Source organism: Mugil cephalus, chromosome 4 (assembly GCF_022458985.1).
Source record: "Mugil cephalus isolate CIBA_MC_2020 chromosome 4, CIBA_Mcephalus_1.1, whole genome shotgun sequence".
Classification (NCBI taxonomy): Eukaryota; Metazoa; Chordata; class Actinopteri; order Mugiliformes; family Mugilidae; genus Mugil; species Mugil cephalus.
Window position 1 is genome coordinate 7,166,679 of NC_061773.1, and position 20,955 is coordinate 7,187,633.

A 20,955-nucleotide genomic window follows, 5' to 3' on the forward strand; every position below is an offset into this window, starting at 1 on the left:
GCACAGAAATGTCAGACTTCAGTTTCCCTGCCTAGTGGCTGGGTGTGTGCTAACCAGCTGTGCTGCTTGAAGGAGAATTTGATTAGAGACTACTGACTTGGATCAAATGATGCTAAATAAAACACTTACATTTAGAGAAATAAATGCCGGTACTTTTTAAAAATAGTTTGTCCACAGAATTAAACCTGCTGACGCAAGAACACGAGCTTTTCAAGCTCCATTTACACAGAAACCAACACCGAGAACATACAAAACCATCAAACATGTAAGATTTGGATGATCAATTGCCTTTGTATAACGTTAATGATAATGAAGCTTTACCGGAAGCTAACCGGCCGGCCAAGTAAAACCGAAATCAAAGCGCAAGCAATGACTCATAACGCCAGAAATAGCCCGCTACAGATTCAGAAACCGCTGTGTTACTTATTACAGACCGTCTTATATAATACAGTCATCCGTTTCATATGCGGTGGCTAATAATTACTCGCTAACGATACCTGCTCATTGAGGTGAGTTAGCCTGTTAGCTCCGAACCCTGACGCAGGTTAGCTCTAAAGGCTAAACCTGAACCGCGCTACACAAAGCCGAATTTGTGTTCGTCAATACCCACAACGTTTGTGTCTTACACTAACAGAAATGGTTCCGCCTCCGGTTAAGAGCCTACCTTATCGTATAGTGTTAAATTAGCACGTCCGGTCATAACTTTTACTACCGGCTACGTTTAGCGGCTAATGCTAGCTGTTATGGTCCGCATGACGTCAGAGGCGATCAGCTGATCAGACCGACAGGAGGTCACCGGACACTTAAAGCCAAAACATCCCAACATAACACCAGTGACCTAGCAACGGTGTTTAAATAATGCCAGCGTTAAACAGTCTACTCTAGAATAAAATTCAATGTTTATCTGGAAAAAATACAAAAACTTGATATTCTTCAAAAGATCTTTACTAAACGCAGTGCACTTTTGTCAAAGATGAACAATGCTCCAACATGTAAATTTGTGCATAGACATATACAATGGAAGTGGATTGATAAACAGAAGACAAAACATTTCAAGGACAGGAAAAACAAAGATATAAGGAATGGCAAGCGGTTTCCAGTGAAACACACGTACGGCAATATTCATTCAGGACTCCAGTCAAACAGAGTGACTCTGACACTGCTCGCTCCGACACTCATAGTAGCATACAAATGTCCATACATCAGTCATACTCAAATGGACAGTGAATTAAAAGAGTTGCACCCATCAGGGGTATAGAGAGGACATGGCAGACTTCTGAGCACAGGTCAAATGAAAATCCAAATACCTTCCAGCAATAACTGTATTTAAGTAATAGGGTAAAATTATGGAAAATGTCAATGAGGTGAAGAAACATGTTTTTTTAATGGTTGGTTGTCAAAATATTGGATTCAAGTAACTGATTGAAAATAAAAGGGCAGTGATGTTTTGACCAATCTTTGTTTTTCTGGATGTTGATTTTCAGCTGAATTATACTAAAGCATTGTTTCTACAAAAGTATAATTGAAACAGGTGTTATTTTTTTCTGGAAAGGCCAAAAATAATAACTGTAATTTGCTGAGGTACAGGATAATCAAATGGCACCCAATAGCTATAGACGTTACTGGATACAACCAGCGTCTCATCTGCCAGTCTCCATTTCTCTCAACTCATTCTCTCAGGCACATCAGACTCTCCAGGTGTAAGGCACTTCTCATCTCTCGCATCATTTCACACGCACATTCGCGCTAGCTCTTTCTCTCTCTCAATGTCTTGCGCCCTGTCTCACTCTCTCGGTCACCGAAGAGGCGTTTTGAGTTGTATTCTCTGGGATCTTTGGATGCAGCGATGACTGGTCATCTTAGGGTGATTGTCCAGCCAAGAGGTGCATGTTGAACCCACAGCGCGGAGTCGTGTCAGCCGGGGGTCGAGCCAGCCAGAGCCTCCTGCATCTTGGTACGAGCCAAAGCGTATCGCTGCACTATCTGCTTAACATGTTCCTCTTCTTCACGCTGCAGAATGCGCAGGAAGTTCTTTAACTCGGGCATGGAGAAGGCATGCCACTGTGAGTGACAAGACAAAAAACTGCATTAGTGAATACAAAAAGCAAACAAACCACGCATGTCTGTGTGCGGTTTTGATTTATTATTCTTGTGTGGTATTCACTTACATTGACTTCACCGGTTTCGTTCTCTTTGATCACAAAGCTGAGGACTTTTTCATTGGGCCCAGCAGTCAAACGCAGACGGAGAGGGCGCTCGCTATCAGAGAGCTTGCGAACATAAACTGCAGGAGGGAAAGAAAAAACTATTTAATACACAAATTTTCACTTTAAAACCACATGTTCAATGTGTGAAATAGGAGCATTACCTTGTTCATGACGCTCGCTGCGCTCGAACAGAGCAAACTTGCCAGGATTGTCCACAACGGTAAACTTTTTCAACAAAGCCTCGATGACCTCACGAGCGGAGGTGCGTGAGCTTATGTGCAAATGCTTGGACGCGTCCTTCGGCAGGTAGAACGAGGTGCGGCGCTTCACACCACTTGCGCCCCTCCCGCCAGCATCGTTACCTCGTTTCTTCGAAGATGGAACGGACACAGGTCGTGCCAGCTTGAACTGAACTTTTATGAATCCGGTGTAGGACCCATCCTTGTTCTGTTCAGATAAATAAAAAAGAAACAAACATTTTTAGACTGAAAGAAAAAGGCAGCTTTAAATTAAAACTATTCACATCTGTTGTAAATAATAATAACTACTCACCATGTTCATGAACAGATTGCTGTTGATCTTGGAATTGTATTCCTTCACCTTCTGCTGGATATCTGCAGTGGTCCACTCCTGCTTGCCTTTTTCAACTTGTTCATCCTGGAGGGGACAAAGAAGAGTTACAGTGTTAAACCACCAGGTGTCAGTGCTCCCCTCCAAACCACAACCGGAACAACACGCAACACAACACAGCCGGTCAAGAAACGACGCTTGAAACCATCATAGGTTAATCTGTATAATGTTATAAATATTAAAACAAGTACGAAACTAATCCTTTGCAACACGCTGCTGTCCCCTAAAAAAAAAAAATTTGGGGATTTAAAGCAGGTGTTATTACTGTATAAACGTGATCATTAATAAGTTTGTTACAGTTAGGGGAAGCAGAGTTGTCTACAAGAAAACCAAAGTGCCATTAATTGGCTTTTTGTGTCGCTCCATAATTTCTAACAGTGAGCACCAGTTGCATCAGACTCTCAACTTCCGGACAACGCAGCAAAGGCAAACACAATGATGTCACCTCTGACCAATCCCGTTCCTCTGATTCCTCGCTGTAGGAGGGCTGAAGGGAGGAGAGAGGATGAGGAAGAGGTGGGGGGTGCCGGTGCAACGTGCAGCTGTCTGCACGGGCAATGACCAACGGCTCTGCTCCGCATTCCTTTACTTGGTATTCATGTAAAAATAGCCACCCCTCTCAGACTCACACAAGTGGGAGAGACAATGCTCTCCCTTGTTTTCCGGGCACATCCTGTGAAGTCAGCTGCCTCATCAACCGCACAATCCCAGTCATGTTTCAGTCATGCACATTTGGCCTCCAGCTTCGCATGACCGTTGCCTCAATATGTGCTCCTCTTGTGTATGCCAATTAAAACCGGAAGCAGCACGAATGCATTTTCTACAAGTCACCTGATTCTTTATAGTAGAAAAATGGCGCCCCGGAGGAGTAAAGTCCAAACTTTAATACCCAGTAATCTAGGAAGGAAACAACACTGGCTCTGCAGATCCTTTCTGAACTCTGACGTTTTAAGTCAAATGAACTGTTGACCCACAGATTGTCTAACAAAAAAGTTGAATCAATGTCAAGCAGAAGAAGATCAATAGAAGCAATCCTCAGGCAAATAGAAAGCTTCGGAGTTAATTGCTGCAGTTACCCACATCAATAAATCAATACAAAGGCCCAGGCAAGCTTCCCAATATGGTAAAAGGTTTCACATGCAAAGAACCGTGCCTCTACATGCCCACAAAAGGAGTGCAACATAAATATTCTGTAGTATGTGCCAATAACAAAATAAAAATGGCTTCTGTACAGAGACAGACGGTGGTGCCTGCCAAATATTTATACAGTAAACTGCATCTGTTTCTTGTAAAGAAAGCCGATGCCCGAGTGGGAGTGCATGCGTGATTTAAAGACAACAAAATGAACAAAAGCAAAACATGGCATGACTCATATGTGATTGAGAAATTAGTATGAAAAACCCGAGAGACGAGTTGAACAGTGGGTGTTTGGCTGGAAACTTGAGAACCAAGTGTGCGTCACAAAACATGACATTTGGCTCGTCCTCAGCATGAGTTCATACGCGGGCTTGTTACAACAAAAAAGACAAACCTATGGGTGTGTTTACACGCAATCTGCTAATAACCGGCATCTGCTTTTTTTCCCCCCACATGAATTTTAAAAAGTTCTCACAACTTTAAGTTTTAGTGTGTTTACTTGAAACTAGAGAAACAAGAACTCCACCTTCCAGCCGGCACTTGGCAAACATCTCATCTCCTGTGGGGTGCCCTTGAGCAAAAACAAATAGTTCTCAAGCTATTCAAAAGCACACCCTATACTTAAAACAAATATGTGATTACTGAGGACAAAACACTTAAAACCAAAAACTAACAGGAAGTTAAAAAGCAGAACAGACATCCCAAGTAACGCGAGAATAGAGATATCTCACGTCCCCTTCTGGTCTCACTTCCCTTTTATATTTAAGTTTCGACTTAAATGAAGGCCTAATGTTTATATAACTACATATATATGTATTTAATTACTTTCCCTCACCTTCTTAACGTTAGCACTGATGTTGGCACTGACGTTTGGCTTTCTTTTGGGGAAGAAAGAGGTCCGAGCGGTGAAGTACTGCTCGAACTCTGAGTCGGAGCCTTCGTCGCTGCAGTAGCCGCTGCTGGTGGAGCTGCCCCAGGTCATCTCGAAAGAGGGAGTTTTGTCCGAGCTGCTAGGCGACTCTGACATCTTGACTATCGCTAAGGTGTTTTAGCCAAGAATAAACAACTTATCTTCCGACGAATAAATGAGCAACTTTCGGTTGATTCGCCGACACAAATGTCGCTAAGTAGAAGGGCGTAACGTCTGTCAACGGTAACGGTCGCAGTCTCCAACGGTTCGGTTCACTAACGTCGCGGACGATTTAAAAAAGTCTATGTAAAGCCTCGATTAAAAACTGATAAAACCTAACTTTTTTTTCTCCTCTCAAACTTCGCCTACCGGCCACGTTTCCACTGTACAAACTATGGTGTGTGAAACAGGATGTGCTCGGGTCCCCGCCCTGGCCGCTCCGCTAGCTTCCTTCCCCCCACCGTGGGAGGCCCCACCCAGGGCCGTTGAGTTGAGTTTGGAAAATACACAAAACACCGAAGCCGACCGCGATTGGACGCCGAGGGGGAAATACCAAAGACTCCCCGCACCACCCTCCTCCTCCTCCTCCTCCTCCCGCCATGGGTGGACACAGCTTGCCCTTCGTCCCCGCGGAGTTAGAAGTTAGACACGTGATAAGCACACAGTCGTGCTCAGCATGAATTTCATTGTTCTTATTAATTCCAAAAGTAATTAATTAGATTTTCCCTATAAAGCTTTAAAGTGATTGAAAACATATCTAAATGCCATCATGTTTGTTATGCAAACTAGATATCTACTAGATATCTACCGTGGAGATTTAATAAAAGGGGACCCTGCATTAAGAAGAAAATAAAATGGCAACAAGTGTGGATGAGAAAAAATAAATGGTTGGAAAGATGTGTTCAAGTTTATTCTTCGGAGCAGAGAGCTATTATGTTCATTGTTGCTTGACAACACCACCAGCTCTTATGGTTATTTGTGGAAACACAGACTAGTCATTTAAATCCTAAATATCAGACATGTTTGTTATAAATCGGGGAGGCCTAAATGGGTGTGTCTGGGACGCTCATTAGCAGACCTGTAAACACCTCACATTACCAGATAGTCTCAGCTCACCTCTGGTAACAAAGCAAGGCTTGAACTCATTATTCCCACAATTATTCCCCAAGTTCTCAATTTTTAGACAAATCAGCTTTAACTCCTGTAGTCCCAACTTCATTGAGTGTCATGTAGTCTTCAAAAGACTACAGCTCCCATAATGCAAATCTAATAAAAACCCATCATTAAATGCCTCCTTGTCATATCCGTGTTATGGTTAACTTCCTAGTTATATTTAAAAGCAGGAAGTTCAGAGTTGTTTAAAAATTTGTCATTGAGTACAAGAGAAGTGAATGAAACTGTTAAAAGATTAAGTCCATATTAAGTAGATATGGTGTTTTATTATAGATACACGCTGTTTAAATTTAAACACTGTCTCTCTTATCTGTACCATTGATCATACATGATGTAAGTGCAGCATTACGGTACTTGGCCCTTAAATGCCCACTTCCTTCCTACAAATAAATCCAGTTTGTGAGTAATGAGTCTAAACTCAAGCTGAAATAACCCACGGTAATTTCCTTACACTCCACAAAACTCCCTTCAAAGCTACAGAAGTCACTGCTGTAAGGGCTTTACACAGCAAGTACACCAAAGGTAATGTGTAAGTGTCCCTTTCACCAGTTCCCGTTTTCATTATTAGATAATAATTTGTGTCACTCTGTCAAATCAAGTCTTTCCAGTTTGCTCGATCCGTGATGCCATCTCCACTACCCTCCACTCATCTCTCACGCATCTGGAAACAAAGGACTCTTATGTCAGAACGCTGTTCATTGACTTCAGTTCAGCATCCAATACAACCATCCCCCAACAGCGCACCCGAAACCCAGCTGGGGCTCTGTGCCTCCCTGTGCTTCTTGACAGGAAGACCTCAGGCAGGACGGGTTGGCACTAACACGTCCAGCACCATCACCCTGAACACAGAGCCTCCTCCTCTTCACTCGACTGACCCACAACTGCACACCGACCTGTTCGTCAAGTTTGCGGACAACACGGCTGTGGTGGGTCTTATCAGCAAAAGAGATCAGACCAACTACAGGAGTGCGTAGAGACGTCTGGCTATGTGGTGCAGAGACAACAATCTCTCTCATGGACACGAGGAGAGCGAACACCGAGCGTGCTCCAATGACCATCAACTGAGCAGCACCAAGTTCCTGGGTGTGCACATCTCAGAGGACCTCTCCTTGACTACCAGCACAGCACCACTTGCAAAGAAGGCTCAGCAGCGCCTCTATGTCCTGTATATTATTTATTGACCCATTTCCTTATTTCCTTCCACTTTATGTCATGTGCCTTAGTTTTTATGTAACTGAGTGAAGTCATGCAGAAATCACTGATCTGAATCACTGATCCAAATCTGTACAGGATCAGTTACTGATATGATTAAGTATGTGCCGTGTGTCACACAATGTGCCAGCGTGGCTAGAAATTTAGACATGTAGGACCAGCTAAATCAAATTTAAGTGCCACCACAATCCCTGGCCTCATATTATACAAATAGAAAATATTGAACAACAGGTGGTAAAATAAGAGATGTGTAAATCGAATCAGTACAGAAAAGAAAACTAAATAATTTATCAGTATCCCCAATCCATTGTCACTGTTTTGTGACTAAAGATGAAAACACTTAGCTCCATGTTTGTAGCTTTGGTAGCAAAAATCTAGCTAGTATAAAACCGTAATCAGGCATGTTAACAAACTGCCTTTAATTTTTTAATCTAATTTGATGCGGCAATGCAATGAGTTTGTTTTTAGCAGCATAGTTTGGTTTAAATGAACAATCCCATTCGGCTCTTTTGATCTGGATCACAAATACTGTACCTATTAACTGATTCAAGTAGTAACACTGAGAAGAAGAACATTTCCGCAGAAGCATTTCAAAATCTCTTCACCAATTTTCCTCGCACACTGAAGAGTCGGTTACGTAGTTTTTCAGTCGTGGCTACATCACAAATGTCTGAAATGGGGGGTTAGTATCCACAGACAGACTCCCAGTCAAAATGGACACACCTTCTCATTGAATTGAATGAGAAGGTGACTGGTAGTGTGTGTATTGACCAGAAATACTCTGAGGCCTCCTAGTGTGTCCATAATTGGTCTGTAGTTCAACTTTTATGACGTGTCATGTGTATTTATAGTGTTTTTGTGTGTGTTTGAATCATAATAGTTTGTACTTGTAGGCAGGAAAACAAAGGTGTTAGTACTAATCCTGTTCTATTTGCGCTGCTTTTCTTTTTTTGGTGGCCTGTTGTTCATAACAAGACTTGCGTGTTTTCTCTTCAGTCACAGGATCAGAGTACAAGCCCAGTCTTTTTGTGTCATGATAATACAAAGTACTTCTCTACTGTCAGAGCAAGATGTGGAGAATTTGTAGCGTGACATCAGAGTGCGCGGCCCATTAATGTGGCCACGTCTGTGGTAACATTGCTTGCAAGTGTTTAGTCACACGCAACTCAAACCACCTGTAAATGTGGTCTGTGTGCTAAGATCTCAGTAGGTCTTGGGTGCGTTCTCACCTCTACTTAAAGCTGTCCACTTGTGATTGGATCACTCTGGATGTGCGGTCTAAACAAGGTCATGGTAGCTTGACTACTCCGGTACAACATATGCTGATTCGCTGGCGGATACGTTCTAACATCCAAACACCATCATTTATGTTAATTGTTTTGTGTGTTTTTCCTGCCACGTCAGTTGTTTTTCTCTGTAAACGCCTACAGTCTGCACACAAGTACAATTAGTTATGTCCTCATACTCTGCTTAGCAAGTTATCGAAATATTCTGCTTAAACCAAATATTCAACAAGCGATTGACACCATTTCTGCACAAATAAGGCATATACTTTGACTTTTCTGGACAGTAAAGTAGGGGGTAAAATGAAAATGTAAGGAGGTCATGTGGGATACGCCGTCTCAGTGTGCAAGGGAACCACAACTAGTTTCCAGATTGATTGTGCAAGGCAATGGCCCGAAGCAATACAGTGAAATTTACAAGACACAAGGTGAATGTTCTGGAGAGACAGAGTGAAACCCCAGATAAATCCAATAGTAGATTTGAGCCTGGACATGAAAAGTGCCGCTCATATCCAATTCCAATTGTGCAAGCTGACAGATCTTAAGCTTGCAAAGAAGAACAGAGTCAAATTTAAGTGTCGAGATGCAAAGACCTGACTGAGATGTATCCATACAGACTCAAGGATGTGACTGTGGCCTAAAGTGCATCTACTAAATATTGACTTGAAGGGGGTGAACACAGCACAGTCACTTATTTTACATTTTTAATTTACTGACATTACTTTGCAGAAATCAGTGTTCACTTTGACAGCAAAGAGGTTTTACTTGTTGTGATTTTTGATTGACACATAAGTTAAACAGGAAAACAGCCAAAGCTGTGAAAACCTGCAATGTTCTGTATTTCCCAACAACAACAAACTTCCTCTTCAAATCCCTTTACTTCTTCTTTTTTTTTAATCTGATGTTATTAATTGTCGCCCTACATAGTTGCATTATTAACAGTAAATATACACAGAGGTCTGTAGAAGCCTGTGTGCTATGTGAGAATATGCTTAAAGCACCACGATAAGCCAGATAACAGTGACTACTTCCACATTTGACTGTGTGCAAGGCTGCATGTGTATTGTTTAAGGGTGGTAAATCACCCATGTGGCCAGACGCAGATTCCCTTACCACGTTTGTGTCAGTTTCTATGGTGTGCTCCACAACACATGTGTTTTCAGCGGCAGAGCCTCGTTCCCAGCTGCAGTCCAACCGAATCTGGGCCCGACAGCGATAGTGGCATACGAATCTGCAGTCTGTAAACGCAGAAGGTTACTGAGATTAGACAGACACTGACGAACATAGAAATGCATGTTATTTTAATAATATATAACAGTGAGGTCCTCCGCTGGCCATTCGAGGCCACTGCAAGTTTGCTCACATCTGAATATACTCTGTGCGATTAGCTCAAAATATGCTCACAAATAAAGCAAAAAGCAAAAAAAAAAAAAAAACTCAATAAAAAGCAGTCATGCGTCGTATGAAAATGTATAATTCATGGTCTATGTAAATACTGTTTGCTATTATCATCAGTGCAAGGTCGTATTTCATTCTGATTTGATTATGGATCATATATGGGTTACAGTGTGTTTTTTTTATCCACACTAAATGCTTTACATAAACCACAGTTTTTTTTAGTTCAACAGGTTTCAGTTGATAGAAAGGAAGTTTGAAACTACTGCAATGCTGCGTTGGAAGTCGATGTGAAACCTCAGGTCAGATCATGACCACACCACCTACAGCACAAATGTTACAATAGTCCTATTTTTGTGGCATTAATTCTGCGTGAAAAGCAAGAACGATCCCTTATTTTCTTCAAAAGGCACGGAGAACATTTATGTTTCTGAAATGTAGTTTTTCTACATTTTCTTTTCTTATTTATGTCAACAGGAAAAGTGACAGGATTGTCTGGGCCTGCAGCAACACTGGTGGTTGCATCTTTCTCTACTGATGTACATTTCCTTTCTTTCAGTGCTGCTCTCTGATCATGCACAGAAGCCGCCATGCACGCCATGCATGCACCGACAGCCTACGTAGGCCAACTCACTGACACACCGCAGGCTCTGCTTGTAAAGGCCCCAGATGAAGTCTCCGCACAGGTCACACCACGTGGGTTGAGCGTGGCTGCAGGGTTGAAAGTTGTGTCCCTCTCCTTTCTCCTCTGGGAGCTGGGGGTCCTGGGAGCTGCTCAGGACTCGGATGATGCCCACCCGACTGAGCAGGTCCGGGACCTTTCCCGCGTTGATCCTCAGGGCGTTTGTTCTCTCGAGGCGTGGAGGCGAGCATGGCGAATGTGAGCCAGTCAGCTCTATCTCCTCTCCGCTCGACCTCAGGTCGCGGAGCTCGATGAGCTCCCCCAAAGACATTGAGTCACTCAGAGCCGGGCTTCCTCCATTATCACTGACGGACAGAAAAACACACCACAGATGAGTAAAACCTGCCAACCACACTTTCAGATTAGATTCTAGATTTAAAACATCACAGTCTTTTAAATTAATTCCAGTCTCTATTGTAATGTATCAGTAACAATTCAACTTGTATTGAAAAGTTTCATAAACACAGATGTTGTAACCATCAGAGCAAACACCAAAGCGACAGTGGCAACTTTGCAAACCCAGTTATATGGGGGGGCCCATCTGCTGGAGGTCGGCCTGGTGATGTTAAAATATGTTTATCCTGTGCTACTTGCGAGTTAGTAATGGAAACCTGGAGTGTTCATTAAGGTGCTTGTTATGTGTTTGATGTTTTTTTAAAAGAGGGCATTTTCATTTTAAAGAAATTGTGAGTTTGCTCAACCCCTTGACCACATGTTTTTAAAAAATGAACATATGAGAAAAATATTGTTAAAAGCTGAATTATTATGTAATGTGGTGGGGGAAAAATCTTTAGAAAAAAAGTTAATTCAGCATCAACTATTATCATTAGTGTTCAAAGTAAAAACAGTTAAGAATATTCAATTTAGCTACATATTGTCTTACCATTTGTACTTAGTAAAGATGGGGCAAACTTTAACTTATATACTCATTAGTAATTTACTTTCATTAAAACATATCATATTTTATGAACTAGCAGTATCTAGGCCACACAGAGGATGCAATGGAGTGAGACAGTAAAGTCCCTTTACAATCTGGGGAAGTACGAAGTTGTTCAAATTGAAATAGATGAAGTAGTAGTAGATGAAGTTTCTACCACTGGTCAGAGGCACTTTAACATCTGGATAAGTTAGGTTGTCCAGGAATAAAATTCTGCTCATGTAACAAGTAGACTACAGTAAGACACGATACACTGATACATGCAGAATGACGTTTCCCCCCACAACCATTAAAAAAAAAAAAACGAGTCGAGATACGACGACGCGGAGGATTCATTGACATGCTCAGAATAATGTTGGTATTTCGGTAGCGTTTGGAGAGCAAAATAAAATAAAACCAACAGTATGTTCTGTCAAAACTCACCGAAACGGGGGTGAAACCAGCCCCGTGGCAACCGCTTTGTCTCAGGACTCCTTCCATCCGCGCAGAAAAACTTTCCGCAAATCTCTTCACTGTTTTCAAGTAACTAACGGAGGTGACTGCATCTCTGGAAACAATCGATCATCTCCGGCTGATTACTGCAAACGAAACGCCAAGTCCTGCTTCTTTCTCTTTTCTTTTTTTTTCACATATATGTAACGGTAACATCAAGTGTGACAGCGGTGCGCTCCTTCATGACACCGTAACCATCTGTTGTGTGTTGAAGAGGAAGCGGCCTGTGATGAAAAAGAGAGAGTGAGATGAGACTGAGCTGCACACACATCCGGAATGTTTTCACATAGGGGGTGCTCCTGAGTCCTGAGAGCAGCCGAGTAGGCGGACGAAGTCCCCCACCCCAACAAAACCCGAAGACTGCTGGGTCCGGGTTTCATTCTTAACATCTGTAGAAAAATGGAGACGCGCTAATGCTACGATTGATCACATGATCGGGCTGTAGTTTTATGACGTGTCACTGATGGAAATCAACAATTGGAGGGTAAGATCTGAACATAAATACGGAGTATAACTCAGACAACTCCGCAGATTTCAAGTTAAGAGATCATAGTTTTGTTGCTTTTGTTTTGTTTGTTTTGTCCAGTAGCTGTTTACAGGTGGATTATTTCAGTTATAATTTACACACCCAGTTAACGGTGTCTTTATAGTCTTTGTCAGGCTACGGTAGTATTTGTCACCTGGAAGAATATGTGGAAGTGTAACCACCAGAGGTTTAACAATGTCCTTCCCAGCCCATCTAGTCTGAGTAAATGGGGCAACATAGAGAAACCAGACCCGTCCCTTGTGTTCCATAATAGGGATGACTCCAAGGCGCTGAGTGGGGACGGTGGGGGACAACACCATAGTCTCAGAGGCTCATGTGAGGAGAAAGAGTGAAACATCAAGAGCCGGTGGAGGATGGTGGTGCGTGTCAATGGAGCAAGGCCTATTGGACACTAGAAGGAAGAGTGGGAATAGAAGAAGGCCACTTAGACGCCTAGATCAGGTCGCCTGGGCAAGCATGTCTGTTGTAAGACCTGAAACTCCTTAAGTAGAATGAAGGACAACAAAGTCCAGGTATGGGAGTGGTCATCACAAAGCCCTGATTTCAGTCTAGTCCAAAGTGTGTGGGCAGAACTGAAAAAGCATATGTGAGCAAGGAGGCCTTCAAACTTAACTATTTGTCTGACATTTCATTCAGTTAAAATCGTTATCCTAATGGACCTAACACAGGGAATGTTTATGTGAAACGTCAGGAATTGTAAAACGCCAAGTTTAAATGCATTTGGCTAAAGTCTATGTAAACGTCTGACTTCAGCTTTATAAAACTAAGTAGTAAAATAAATAGATATGAGAGCAATCCAGACCTCCAAATGTGGTCTAAGTGATTTCAGCATGTGGGATAAATTAAGGATTATTAGTAGTAGTGTCTATATAAACCCAGTACATTTGAAGGTTCTTCAGAGACAAAAATGGCTAAAACAAGGAAACTAACGCAGGAAACGCGCCTGTAGATAAAGATTCTCAGCCAGGAAGGGCACAGCTGCACCCACTCCACTTTGCAGAAATACAGACGAACCAACAGCTTGGAAGACAAACCAAGGTCTGAGCGTCTGAGTGTTTCCTCAGCAAGAAATTATCGCATCCTGATCAACATGTGCAGGGAAAACCGCACAATGACATCACAGGAGCTCCAACAGCAGTGGTCAAACCAAACTGGTGATCCACCCACACTGTTCCTGACCAACTTTTAGATCATGGCTCAAGGTCCTGCAGGGCTGTCAGGAAGCCCCCGATCAATGAGAGACAGAGGTTAGTCTGGTGTCGCCCAAGCACATAAGAACTGGACAGTCAGGAGTTGGAAGAAGATTCTGCGGTCAGATGTTTCCAGATTTATCTTCCTCCTGCTAATGCAAGGTTACACAGAAGACCAGGAGAAGCATTACCTCCAGCATGTACGGTACCTACTGTCAAACATGGGTCAAATATGGTGGAGGCAGTATCATGGTCCGGGGATGAACGAGTGCTGCTGGTGTTGGTCAACTCCCTGTCTGTGATGGCACATTGAACTCTGCCAAATATTGAGCCATTCTCCAAACCCACATGCTCCCTTCTGGACGTGCTCTGTCCCGATGAGGTCCAGACTGGATGTTTCAACAAGATAATGGTCCTTTCCACACATCCAGGACCAGTAGCACAGTATCCAGATCTTAGAGTGACCAGCTCAATCCACAGATATGAGGCCCATTGAAACCTGTAGTGGATGATCAAAAGCACAAACCAAAGAATTTAGAAGAATTCAAAGCAGTAATTGAAGAAGAATGGAACCAGATTACCCCTCAACAGTGTGAAAGGCTCGTGGGGAACATGTCATCCAGGATTAGAGCTCTACTGCTGCTAATGACAGAGTACTAAATATTAATTTGATGATGTGATGGTTCATTTATTTTTTGTGCAGTTTTGAACACGTTCTGTTATGTGTTGACAATGTTGAGAACTGAGATACTGAAACCCTCAAGAATTTAGTTTTGTTAGTTTTTCTTCTGAACAATAAACAAAATAAATATAATTTGTATTTGTTTGTGTCTATCTAATGCAGCCACAACTTTTAAAACACAAAAAAGACTTTCTCACAAATATTTCATGATAACTGAGCTGGTGTAAATTTTCCACCGCTGTACTTACCTGCGGGGCTTTGTTCATCATGGTGAGGTAAAAAAAAAACAAAATAGCTTTAGAGTTATTGAAGCAACTTTATTTGCTGGCACTTTCGCCTCCGCTGTGTCAGAAGTAAAAAAAGAAGGTGTGAAAACTTCCTGGGCCATGAAACACGCAAACAATTCAATTTTATTACAGCATTTTAAAAACAAAAACATCTTTGATGGTGCATAGACGCGTCCAACATTTAAAGTAAGAAGTATCTCTGTACAACATGTTCAGCATAATAAAGACGAAGATTTGTTTTCTTCTCATCTCTTCTCAAGTCAATACATCTCTCCATCTCTCTCTCTCTTTCAGCTGTTGATGTGCAGGTCACTCTGAATCTTCTCTGCAGTTTCAGAGATGAGCTGGCAGGCTTTCTTGTGTTTAGTCCAGTGTTTCACCTGACATTCTCTGTAAAAACAAATAAGTTTATTTATAATACCAACAAGAGATACGCAGTATTGCAGGAAAGTATCTAGCCAGGGAAAATACATACAGCAGTTTATGTTAGTCCTAACTTTATCAGCAGAACTGCTCAGACTGTCTGTAGGTCTTACCTGTGGCAGTACCATGCTCCCTGACACCGGGAGCATCTCTTTGTAGCCTCTTTCCCACAGAACCCACACTTTGGTTTCTCAGGGAGTAAACTTTCCATCACGTCCAAGTTATATGTCTGAGCCAACCTGGTGAAACCGCACAACCGGTTTGTCAGAGCTGGCACAGGTCACCTCTCTGCACCTTAACTACTCTTGGATGTCAGTGTTACCTCTGGGCCTGCTGTCTCAAGTCACTCTCAGATGGGTTGAATGTTTCTTTGACTTGATACTTAGCTATAGCCTTCCACTTCCCATTATTATCCCTGACAATGTGGTTCCACATTTCTGGGATCTATTAATAGAGTAAAGCCGGTGGTGAATACACGAGGGCAAACTCAGATGTACGTTGCATATTTGTGAGCCTCATCGTACCTGTTCCAAAACAAGCTCTTTTTTTGGAGGGACTGGATCAGTGACGGCGAGATGAGCCAGGAAACGCTGCAGCTCCACCAGGTTCGGCAACTGATCTATCAACACATCTGTCAAGAAACCCCGGAGCTGTGGCACACGAAGGAAAACAAATAATACAGCAGCAAGAAAAACAATAACACAAGGTACTGAATAAGAAAAACAAATCACAAGCGGATGCACAGGCCACTCTGGTTATACAATTAATGCTACAGGAAGAGGATGAGAAAGCCTATAATAGGAGGAAACATCTTAGTCAAAACAACTGTTGGAAAATGAATCTGTGCTCTGACACACGCAGAGATCAGATATGCTGTGGGATGACAATGATCTGGCACTCACACACTTCCTAAACACCAGCAGTTACTTGGAAGGAGCAAGAGTTCATTGACAAAAATCTAAATCATGTCAGGTAGTGATCAAGTGTAACGCAAATACCACAAGAGGAGCACAACAACAAAAAGAAACAAGTCCTACCTTTAGAAGCTGGTCCTTGTTGAAACTGTTGAAGTCATATTTTCTCTGGCAGTCTTCCTTTAGTAACAGGTTGTGAAGGGATAACCAGACCTGACCGTCCAGCTTAGTCATCTTTAAATGGTCCTCAGCAGGAATCTTCTGCCATTTGCCATTCATATACTTTTGTACCTCACCTGCAGTGAAACAAAGGGAAAAGACCAGGGAATTAAAGTTTACTTAATAGGCATTGGTGTGGTGCTCAACACCAGAAAGCCTAATGGATAACCTTGCAGAGGATATGTCCATCATTTTATAGACAATAGTTGTTGCTTATAAAGAACAGAAACATAAGCATCAATCTTTTCAACTAAATCTAAAAGAGAGAAGCAGTGAATAAGAGTATTTGAAGGACATATTTGTGATATACCATCTTTGCAGCAACTCCAAGGGCAGCAGTCAATCAGCTGGACCAGTACGCAGGGCGTGTTATGTGTGCACAGCATACGATTGATAACACTGATGCTGTGGAGAAAAGAAGGAAGCGTTAAGTTTCTCTGCCGTGCTTCTCCGTACTGTCCGCAAGAACCTGCCTCACCTGTCAGTGTGATCTGTGACGTATCGCAGCACTGATACGGCTTTCAGGGAAATTTCAAACTCCAGAGCAGCATTCTGCATCTGCAGCTCCTAGCACAAACACATCGATCGACAGATTGTTTTCAGCCAGAGGAGCGTTTCTGAACAATGTCTTGAACCGAACAAGCCTTTTACCTCTATAGAGGATGTTGGGTTTTGTTGGTCATGAGTCGTGGCGCAATCTGTGGTCGCTCCACTGGCAAGCAGGGTGAGTTTACGGTGGCAGTAGTCCACCAAATCAAGAACAGAGTCATCCGCTGCCTCGCATGAATCCTGCACAACAAGACACATAAATATTTCAACATTTCACTCCAAATGTTCTGTATGAAGAACAACACGTCTTCACTACCTGTCCATGTTAAATGCTGCTTTAAGACATTTAAATTATGATGATGATGATGATGATGATGATGATGTACAGTTAAGGATACTTGACTAGTTACTGACCTTATGAAACATTATTGTTTCAAGAAGGTTTATGATCGTGGCTTCATGACGAATCTACAAAAGTGACCAAAAAGAAAACACATGAAAAATGGACACTGCAACCCCATTATCTCTTTAAATCTCATTTCACACTCACCACCATGTAAAGTTGAAACGTGTTCTTGGGATTGAAGTCGTGCAGCTGACACAAGATTGGAAACACTTTTTGCTTCCACACCTCGATGAGGATCATCTCATGGATGAGGACGGATATCTGGAAAAATAAGAAGAAATCACTCAGCTCAAGACACAATTGTAGAACTTTTCAAAAAAGCACCTGACTTTCTAACGTGACATAGATTTGGCCGTCACCTTTCCGTATGACACGAGGAGCTCCTTGACGAACTCATCCTGCATGGCAGAAGCGTTCAGTATTGCCTGCATGTTAAGTTTCTCGGTGTACTCATGTTGTCTAAACCACCTGTAAACAAATGAAGAGATTTCAGTTTGTATCATTTGTCCGCTCAGATGTTTGCTCATTTTTTTTATGTTTTACATAAAGAGCCTGGATGGCCTTCCTGAAGAAAGGTGAAAAATATTCTTTGAATACCAGCAATACTTCCAATTATAAACCGCTCAGACACATTCTGACAGAGTGTATTCAGGCTGTGTTTGACTGCATTCAGTTTGAAATAAAATAATAAATACTCCTCTTAAATACTACTTAAAGAGTCTTGTCTCAGCTTTAATTTGTGAAGGACTGAATCAGTATTGAAAGAGCTGCGTTGGACATGTCTTTGAACACATTTCACAAAGAGAACTTTAAATGGAAAGTGAGAACTAGAAAATGAAAAATAAGCTGCCAGAGAAAAGAGCATGAGTCTTGCAGAAGAGCGGAAAATCATTTGCATGATGACAAAAAAGACCCTTTGTGGTTGCAGTAAAGAATGCCTTCGAGGATGTAGATGTGCTGACTTGATGAAGAAAACCTCAGAGCGTTCATAACCACAAGGCAAGGTAGAATTCATGAATGTACATAAACACACAAACTCCTGTTTCCACCTTTGTGAGGAATTTCCATTGACATAATGGATTAGATAATGAATTCTAACCATAAATTAATTGTGGCCTTTACCCTAAACAGAATTTAACCCTCTAACAAACACACACAAAATAAAAAACAACAGTAATGCAAAAACAAAAGAAGAAAAAAAAAACAGAAGAACTGTGGAACGAAGTTCTCTGGACTGATGAAACAGAAACCATCCTCTCTATAGATATCCTTCAAAGAGGAAGTGGAGGAAAAAGGGAACAGCTCATGACCCAAAGTAGCTCTGTTATGCATCTACTGATCAGCACACAGGGGAATGCTTCGTTTGGCCAAATGCACTGAAATTCACTTAACCACATGCATGGTCATTCAGGCCGAGTGAGCCACCTGACCTCCGTCCTACTGGACTGACTTTCACTTGCTCAAGACCAGACTTAATGACTTAGCCAAGAGACGGAGAAGCAAAAGAAAACGTGTCAGGTTAGAGGGCACAGCTCAATCGGTGCCGTTATCCACCAACGAAACGTAAGAGTTCTAAATAGCACAGGGACATTTAGAGGCCTTATCTGGGAATTTTACATTTTCCACAATAAAATATTATTAAAGTTGATAGAGACCAACAAGACAATGAGTGGGATCGCCCTCTGCCCAACTTAGACCCGTCAGTAAAGTTAAATGGGGACAACGTCACTGCCCCGCTGCAAGCTGCTGGATCCTGCTGCTGCTGTGGCATCGCTCTCTATCTCATACACCTTGTTTTGCAATTAATTTGTAATATTTTCAACCCCTTTTTAGCTTTGTGTACAGACCACAAACATATCTACGCTATTATTGTGTTTTATGTAATATTATATTTGTTTGATTCTTTGATTATCTTATCCGAAGATCCTTACAAAAAACCTGTGTGTGTGTGTGTGTGTGTGTGCGTGTGTGTGTGTGTGTGTGTGTGTGTGTGTGTGTGTGTGTGTGTGTGTGTGTGTCATAATTCTCTTTTTATTTACTTTGATGTTTAAGTATGTGAAAAGCTTGATGTGAAGTTGCATCTAATGTCTTGTTCAAAACAGTTTTGTGAGGTAAAGGCTTTTTAAGATAAACAATTTAAGCTAACACTGTGCACTGGTGATGAGAGGTGTTCAGTTTTTACTTGAAGAAAAGTAAATAATAACACGTTGGGAGTATTAATATACCATCACTAGCGTGGACCCAAACAGATCCACTCTGATGTTGTTGATTTGGGTTTGCTGATTATGCTGTGTGACAAACTTCTGACTAAATGAACAGCAATTTCATGTCAAAACAGATTAAAATAAAATATTAGCAGCATATTTATTAAACATCATCAACTTCTACTGCACATTTTGTACTGTTGTAAAAGTAATATATTATATTGTAATACATAAGTCAATGCTTTACTTACTCCTATTTAGCATTTACAAGCCGTATACATCCAGCAACACCTGATATTGCATTAACCTTTAGACTTTCTACTAGGAAAACTAAATCTCACTTAAAGAAAAACATAAAAATGACATTTATACAGCACTGAATGCAGTGTATTTCTCTGTTTAGCTGTCGAAACTGCCCTGACCCTTGTTAACATGAGCCGGGTCGCCTTACCTCGCAGAGCCCACTTCCTTGAGGGAGAAAGTCTCCAGACTGTGGACAAACCCCTCGGCTTCCACGGGCAGAATTACCGACGCGTCCATTTAGATGAAATAAATATATTGATAAACTACCACTTCAGACTACTCCTTTGTTACAGTTACTATCATATGTGTGTGGTTACTATGGGGGCTCACGAAGTTTCCGGCGGTTGTCATGGTTACTGTAAACCAAGCGCAGGCGCACAGGGTGTAGTTTGTGTTTGGCGCCACAGAGGGGCGGTAGATCTTTGCACATAAAAAAGCTACATGCGAGCATAAAATGGTGTATAAAATCCACGGTAATGGTGGAAGTATGAATTGTTACACACTTAAGTTATTACAAGTAAAAGCAAAAATCCTTAAAAAAAAAAATCCTTTAAAAAGCATGCAGGTACCATCAGCATAGCACTAACTGGAGAAAGTATATATGCAAAAATATTGATTATTACAATTACTATTTGTGTAGCCTTGTGCAATTAGTGTTGTTATTGTGCTTAATCTATTAGTTAATATTTTGTTTCATATCCAAGCTTTCTTTAAAGATGATTGTAGATGTATTCTGTATTGAAGATGATAAACATATGCAATATCTGCAAAATATCAATTGAATAGAGTATATTTTAAAGTAAGTATTATTGGTGCATTACTGAGCAATGAGAGTTCTACTATTCTCGTGAATTTAAATTAATTGTATGTACTTTTGTTTTGCATATTCTATATTGTGTCTGTAAACCTTGACTATGCAAAAATACTAGTTGCAGTTTGCAGTTGTAGTGAGTCTGATAACATTAGCTCTTCTGTATCTGCTTGTTCTAATGCTTTTTTATGAATGCAAAATTTAATTATTATATTATGCTAAATTTTAGATGCTTTTTTCAGCATTTTCTAAACGGCTCTGTATAGTATACTCCAGCCTCACATTTTTGGGATGCGAAGCAAACATGGTATTTTCCAAGAATTTTAAATGAGTTTAAGAAGTTGACTGAATGTACTGCCAGT

General features: G+C 41.5%; 2 protein-coding genes across 3 annotated transcripts; both read right to left on the reverse strand.

Moving 5' to 3' along the window:
• Positions 1 to 927: 927 nt before the first annotated feature.
• Positions 928 to 12,260, reverse strand: LOC125006561 (ras association domain-containing protein 1-like). Of its 2 annotated transcripts, XM_047582706.1 has the most exons (7): positions 11,990 to 12,260; positions 10,582 to 10,934; positions 9,666 to 9,790; positions 2,760 to 2,864; positions 2,369 to 2,654; positions 2,169 to 2,284; positions 928 to 2,061 (listed from the first exon to the last, which is right to left on the reverse strand). In XM_047582706.1, the coding sequence occupies exons 2-7, from the start codon at positions 10,898 to 10,900 to the stop codon at positions 1,915 to 1,917; spliced, it is 1,098 nt and encodes a 365-aa protein (XP_047438662.1). In that variant the 5' UTR covers positions 10,901 to 10,934; positions 11,990 to 12,260; the 3' UTR covers positions 928 to 1,914. The 2 variants fall into 2 exon arrangements, with proteins under 2 accessions (XP_047438662.1, XP_047438663.1); XM_047582707.1 differs by lacking the exons at positions 9,666 to 9,790; positions 10,582 to 10,934; positions 11,990 to 12,260 and adding an exon at positions 4,810 to 5,341.
• A 2,551-nt stretch (positions 12,261 to 14,811) lies between these two features.
• zmynd10 (zinc finger, MYND-type containing 10) lies at positions 14,812 to 20,118 on the reverse strand. Its single transcript, XM_047583542.1, has 12 exons — positions 19,931 to 20,118; positions 17,635 to 17,743; positions 17,420 to 17,536; positions 17,284 to 17,337; positions 16,972 to 17,109; positions 16,799 to 16,887; positions 16,631 to 16,725; positions 16,225 to 16,397; positions 15,712 to 15,837; positions 15,510 to 15,631; positions 15,301 to 15,426; positions 14,812 to 15,154 (listed from the first exon to the last, which is right to left on the reverse strand). The coding sequence occupies exons 1-12, from the start codon at positions 20,017 to 20,019 to the stop codon at positions 15,055 to 15,057; spliced, it is 1,338 nt and encodes a 445-aa protein (XP_047439498.1). The 5' UTR covers positions 20,020 to 20,118; the 3' UTR covers positions 14,812 to 15,054.
• Between the last annotated feature and the right edge of the window lie 837 nt (positions 20,119 to 20,955).